At 36.9% G+C, this 6,260-nt stretch overlaps 2 protein-coding genes across 2 annotated transcripts; one reads left to right on the forward strand and one right to left on the reverse strand.

Annotated features, from left to right (window-relative positions):
- The first annotated feature begins 367 nt into the window (after window positions 1-367).
- On the forward strand, window positions 368-3,022 carry LOC124370684. Its single transcript, XM_046828971.1, has 4 exons — window positions 368-555; window positions 831-1,174; window positions 2,068-2,182; window positions 2,382-3,022. Exons 2-4 carry the CDS (start codon window positions 833-835, stop codon window positions 2,555-2,557), a joined length of 633 nt encoding a protein of 210 aa, XP_046684927.1. The 5' UTR covers window positions 368-555; window positions 831-832; the 3' UTR covers window positions 2,558-3,022.
- LOC124370685 lies at window positions 1,192-4,009 on the reverse strand. The gene is made up of 3 exons (XM_046828972.1): window positions 3,761-4,009; window positions 3,033-3,345; window positions 1,192-1,332 (listed from the first exon to the last, which is right to left on the reverse strand). The coding sequence occupies exons 1-3, from the start codon at window positions 3,898-3,900 to the stop codon at window positions 1,300-1,302; spliced, it is 486 nt and encodes a 161-aa protein (XP_046684928.1). The 5' UTR covers window positions 3,901-4,009; the 3' UTR covers window positions 1,192-1,299.
- Between the last annotated feature and the right edge of the window lie 2,251 nt (window positions 4,010-6,260).

Genomic DNA, 6,260 nt, shown 5'->3' on the forward strand with positions numbered 1-6,260 from the left:
ATATCAATTTTTAAATTGAATGTTGTAAATTTATTGCATTAAATGTATGTAAACAAGTTATACAAAATAAGTTTGGAGATTTTACGTTAATTTTTTGAGACTAGTTTGAGAATCATTTGGTGGTTATAATAATATGTAATAGTTTTTCTGCTCTCCTGAAAAATGGTTCAAGGTGGAGATAGTCAGGTTTGAAACCAGAGCCCTCATATGTCTCAACAGTAGAAACTGACGGAGAGATTCCATACGGGTCCTGGCCTGGCGATGCGCACGAGCTCCTGACGCTTAAGGCGGCGCCAGACATGCGTCATTCGTCAAGCACCGAGCAGCGACTCGCCGAATCGCGAGCAGTGTGGATGTCTGTTTGTCTATTCGGCAAGCAGCAAAACATTAGTGCTCGTTGTTTCCCGTTCAGTGTCGGTCTTTTGCACACATCAAAGTGGACGAATATTTGGGAAAAGGCAAACTTTGCTTCATCCACACATTCGGCTTTGTGGTTGGGAGATAAGAACTGTTCACGGTTTCCAATTTTGTCATCAGAGCCTCATTGACTATTGGGTAAGACGAATTTTATTTTCTTAAATTGAGGTTAAGTAGTTCTTATTTGGCTGAAAACTAGTGAATGACCAGGCTACTGAATTATAAACTGAATTCTTTAAATGTTTTAAAAATTCCTACAAATATTAATATTTAATATTTTGTCATGATTAAAGTTACAATTTTAAGGGTTTTCATGTCCTATACAGTTATTGACCGGGGTTCCCCATTAACTCATTAACATTTTATGAACTTAAGAAAAATAACATAAACAATAATTTTATTCTTATTTTAAGGTATGGAGTGGCCTAATGAGTTGGTGTTGGATTTCTTACAATACTATGAGAATGAACCAGTTATTTGGAACCCTTCTCATCCCAATCACAAAAATAGAAATGAAATATACGATGCATGGAAAAGAATCGAAAGCAAGATGGGTAACAAGTTTTCTGTCACCGAATTGAAAAAGAAAAAAGACTCTCTGATGGCTTCATTTAGAACGTGTTTGAAAAAGGTTAAGGAAAGCTGTAAAAGTGGAGCCGGATCTGATGATATATACAAACCAAATTGGTTTGCTTATGAAATCATGGAAAGATTTCTCAAAGATAAGAACCTGCCAAGAGAGACACTTAGTTCAGAGGTAAAATAAAACATTTTGCCAGGGGATTTTTCCATTGTTCATAAAGTATTCAGCAAACTCTTCTCTGTATTCCTTTGCTGCGGTACCTGGCTTCCTAGGCACTTTCTGTAGAGGTAACATAGATGTCATATCAGCGGTATCTTCCCTCCACGACCCTCCTGTAACCATACCATTATCTTCAGAATCAAAGGTTCCCGCTGGAGTGTACATCGATCGTGATGTCCTGCTTCTTCTTAAAAAATTATGCAGAATAACACAGGTCATAGTAACTAGTGCCACTTTGTCAGGTTGTAGTAGCATTGGCTTCCTTAGTACACGGAAAACACTAGCCATTATTCCGAACGTATTCTCTACTATTCTTCGGGCTCGTGATAGACGGTAATTAAAAATGCGGGGTTTGCTACCTTGTTCATGGCTACCTGGAAATGGCTTCATGAGTCGCTTACTTAAAGCAAATGCATCATCACCAAGAAATACATACGGCATCAGTTTTTGTCTCCCTGGTAGCGGCTCATCGTTAGGTAAATTCAAACTCTTACTTTTTATTTTGTTGTAGAGTACAGTGTTTTTAAAAACTGCACCATCACTCAGTCTTCCTTGACAGCCACAATCAGCGAATATAAAACAATACTCAGCGTCAACCAGCGCCATGAGTACAATACTGAAGTATTTCTTATAATTGAAGAATTCGGATCCACTGTTGATTGGTGACTGAATTGTTACGTGTTTCCCATCAATAGTACCAATGCAGTGTGGGAAATTCCACAGTTCCTCGAAATGCCGACTAATTATTCTCCACTCAGTCGCAGTAGCAGGAAGCTGAAAATGTTATTTAAAATTAGTGTCATTGTAATACTTTACATTATACAAAGTTACTACATTTGTGATTTCAGGTGGCTCCACCTCCAAATGAAGAGCAATTCCAAGCCGAAAGGAACATAGATTTGCCAAATTTATCAGATAATGTACCATCTGCCAGCAGGGAAGAGCCTGAACAAAGAAACGAAGGTAATGTGTTTTTTTTCTATTGACTATCCATCACCGTAATTCGTGTGGGAGTCCCATAATTTGCACCGTTGTAGTACTGGAGTTATTAAGATACTTAATGAATTTGTCTTTAATTATTTTTGTAACTTTACAACATGACATACAAAATTGTGCTTTGCATATATATTTTATTCCATTATATTGTAATGTTTCTTTTCAGCTATTGTTCTACCTGCTTGTGCCACAACTTCGCCTAACTATGCCTCATCTTCCTTTAAACCTCCACCACGAAAAAAGTCCAGAACAGCTGAAGAAATTGAGATAAAAAAAGAAGATGGATGCTGCGTTTACTACTTTACAATCACTTCAACCAAAAAAAGAAAAACACTTATGTGACATATACGGCGAATTAGTTGCGGCAAAATTAAAATCGATGGACGAGTCTACAAGGGAAATATGTATGCACCGGATTGACAACGTTCTTTTTGAAATGAGAATGGTGAAAGGACCTGCAACATCGGGCAACACCTACTTCATGCAACCATCACCTTCCTCGTCAGCTTCTGTAAATTCATCCCCATGTCCTGATGAAACTTTAACATTGTACACAGTTCCAAGTGATTCCAACGAATTACATGCTCTCTCTGGAACTGTTGTAGTATGTTCTGATGCTGAAAATAGTGAACATCCTCCAAATGTTGGACTTGAAAACTACTTTTCCAAATTTAAATAATTGGTTACTTAATATGTTACTAAATAATATATACTTATTGTTTAAATGCTAAACCTAATAACAATAATACGTAAATGATGTAAATGTTCTTGTACAACGTGACGAATAAAATGAGTTTGAAAATTTTATTATGCTTACCTTAATAACATCCTTCAGTACTTCAATTATTGAGCTGCATACTTCTGGAATTATCTCTGATATTATTTGGGGTGATACTTTAAACAAGTAATGCAGGCTTTTAAAACTATCTCCTGTTGCTAGGAATCGTAAGGTTATGGCTAAACGTTCATTCGGTGGTATTGCTTTCCTCCACTTTGTATCTTTCTTAGCAATCAAAGGTGTTACTTTTGCTAGTAGTGAACTAAAATCTTCATTAGACATTCTACAGAAGTTTTGGAACTGTCCAGAAGGCTCTTTTAACAAATCTGCTAATAAGTTTGTACCGCTGTACCTGAAATCAGAAACATGCAATAAAGTGTTAATTATTACTGTAGGTGGCATGGTAAGACTTAAGCCCAAGATCATGATAACTTATATATATATATATATATATATATATAAGTTATCATAACATGGTGTATATATATATATATATAAAACCATGTATAAATACTATGTGTGTGTATGTGTGTGTGTCATCGAAAATATTAAATATGCTTAGTACGTAAGTTGCGACGGGGGTATTTTTTTATTTTAAACGTATTAGCTGAAAACTGTATACCTAACTAAATATACAAAACATTGGGTAAGCTGTTCTACAATATATTATAGCTTAATCTTAGTGCAATTACTATATATATTGAGAAGTGTCCCAACATTCCCAGGGATAACAAACAAAATTCAGTTATTATTTACAAGGTACTTACTGGCTTCTATTACGATTTACGGATACCGCCCACCATCTCCTTCTTCTAGGTTTCCTTTTCATTTTTAGCAGTAAATATCCTCCAGTTAAAATTATAAAAGCGTGATAAGCAAGAAGAGCATCATCAACATCGACATCCATGTTGACGATTATTTGCTATTCCCAGAACGAACACGTGCTCGGAAAACCTCACATGTGTGTAGACGTCTGCTCGTTAATCGGCAAATAGCAAGACAACTAGTTCGCCGAACGTCAAAACAATCGGTGCTTGCCGAATGACGCATATCTGGCGCCGCCTTTATGTTTAATGGGGCGATCAAGGCAGGCGGAGAGAAAGAGTGGGGATGGAGGGGCCCCTCCTGCCAACTACAGATAGCCTGTGTATTAAAGGCGGCTCCACACGCTACGGAAAAACCGAAGATCTGCCTCAAGGCGCCCGGCCTCGAGGGAAATCCCAACGTGTGTATGGAGAATTCTGTTGAGGTAAACCTGTGACTCCGACGCCTGGAGGCCAGAAATCCCAATTCGAAATTTCATTTGATTTGCCTCTCATTCCTTGCATCTCAAGGCCGATCGGAACGTGTGTAGGGGGAAGGAGGTTGGCCTTGAGGCGCCCCAGTGCAGTCAGTCAAGTGTTTGTGTCCAAACGCGTGAAGTTTTTTTTGTGAACATTACATACAAGTGGGTGTGTCGTTCATGTACGTAGTGTGTCGTGTCTGGTTGTTTTGATGATCATGGCCCGTGCAAAACAAAATCAAGAGGAATTTATAGCTCTCCGTGCTTGTGGCAAACTACTTCGAAGGAATATCATGACCGGCCGATAAGGGAAGCTGCATACCACACTTTACTGGAAAAAATGAAAGAAGTGGAGCCTCTAGCAAACAAAGACTGTGTAATAAAAAAATTAATAATATGCGTAGCAGTTTTCAAAAAGAGGTTAAAAAAATTAAAGAGTCCATGAAAACCGGCAGTGATGCATACGAAGTATACAAGCCTAAGTTGTGGTACTTTGAAAGCTTACGTTTCTTGAATGACCAAGAAACACCTCGTCAGTCTATCTCCAATATAGATAATCATGACTCTGAGAATGAGGTAAGTAAAGAGACTCATAAATTATACTTGTTAGTTCAGTTTTTAATTAGAACCTTTAGATGCCAACATTTAAGATCAAAATCATTTAAGAAATTACACATGTGAGTATCGATTTTAAACATATATAATAAAATAGTATTACTCAGCATTACATAAAAACATACGTTCATGTTATTTCAGTCATCCGAGTTTTCTTGATTTCCGTTAATGTAGTTTATTTGCCAAAGAACTGCACCCTCGTTGGTGAAGTAAGCCATAAAAGCTTCTCTGATTTCTTTAGCAGTTGTCGTAGTATTTCCACAGTTCCTGCGTTCCATACAACCACCTGTCCCAAACCCCGTAGTCACAGTTCCTTCGTCACTATTCTCACGATCAAAACATTCAGGAGGGGCATACCGATTTGGCACATATTGCAGTAAGAAATTATGTAAACAACAACACGCCATGACTACCGAATCAATGTTTTTGCAGTTCCAAATTTATTGCTGTATGAAATATACGGAATCGGGATGCCAAAATCCCAAATGCGTTTTCAACATACGTCTTGCTCTTGATTTACGATAGTTAAATATTTTTCTATCATCGGTGGTTGTACCTGCTAATCGAAAGGGTTTTAACATATCTTGTCTCAGAGGAAACGCATCATCGGCTACAAAAACATAAGGTAAAACTGTAGCGGCGTTTCGGACAGTCTCTTCAGCCGGAATATTTAGTTCATGTAGTTCAAGTTTTTCAAAGAAACTTGTATTTTGGAGCACTCCTCCATCTGAGATTCTACCGTTGGTCCCAAAATCACATAGCATAAACTTATAGTTTGCAACAACTATTGCCATCAAAACCAAACCGTGCTGACCTTTATAGTTGTAATATCGAGAGCCGCTTCCATTCGGAGGTATTATATTAACGTGTTTTCCATCGATAAGGATAACGTGTTTCGACCATAAGGAGAGGAGTATTGACAGCCGCACAGCAGGACTCTACATGAAGCGTCCTACCGTATCTATTCTTCATTTGTTATTATTTTTTTGCATACGTACATATAGTATTTATTGATTGTTATTGTTTTTTGTTACTATATATGCATTTTTATCGATTGTTATTATTCTTAGTATATTTTTCAAGTTGTTACATACTTTGCTCGTATTTATATCTGCATGTATTCGGTTGCTGGTATACTTATTGTTTGCTTGTTATAGGTTTGATTTGTAAACATTGGTTTGTCTTTTATTTCTTGCATACGTACAGATAGTATTTATTAATTTTGTTTTTGTTACTATATATACATATTTATCGCTGTTATTATACTTAGTATACTTTTCAAGTTGTTGCATACTGCTTGTATTTATACTGCTTGCATGCTAGTATTCTGTTACTAGTATATTTAAGTATCTGCATGTTATAGATTTGAT

This window comes from Homalodisca vitripennis, unplaced genomic scaffold (assembly GCF_021130785.1).
Source record: "Homalodisca vitripennis isolate AUS2020 unplaced genomic scaffold, UT_GWSS_2.1 ScUCBcl_442;HRSCAF=2456, whole genome shotgun sequence".
Classification (NCBI taxonomy): domain Eukaryota; kingdom Metazoa; phylum Arthropoda; class Insecta; order Hemiptera; family Cicadellidae; genus Homalodisca; species Homalodisca vitripennis.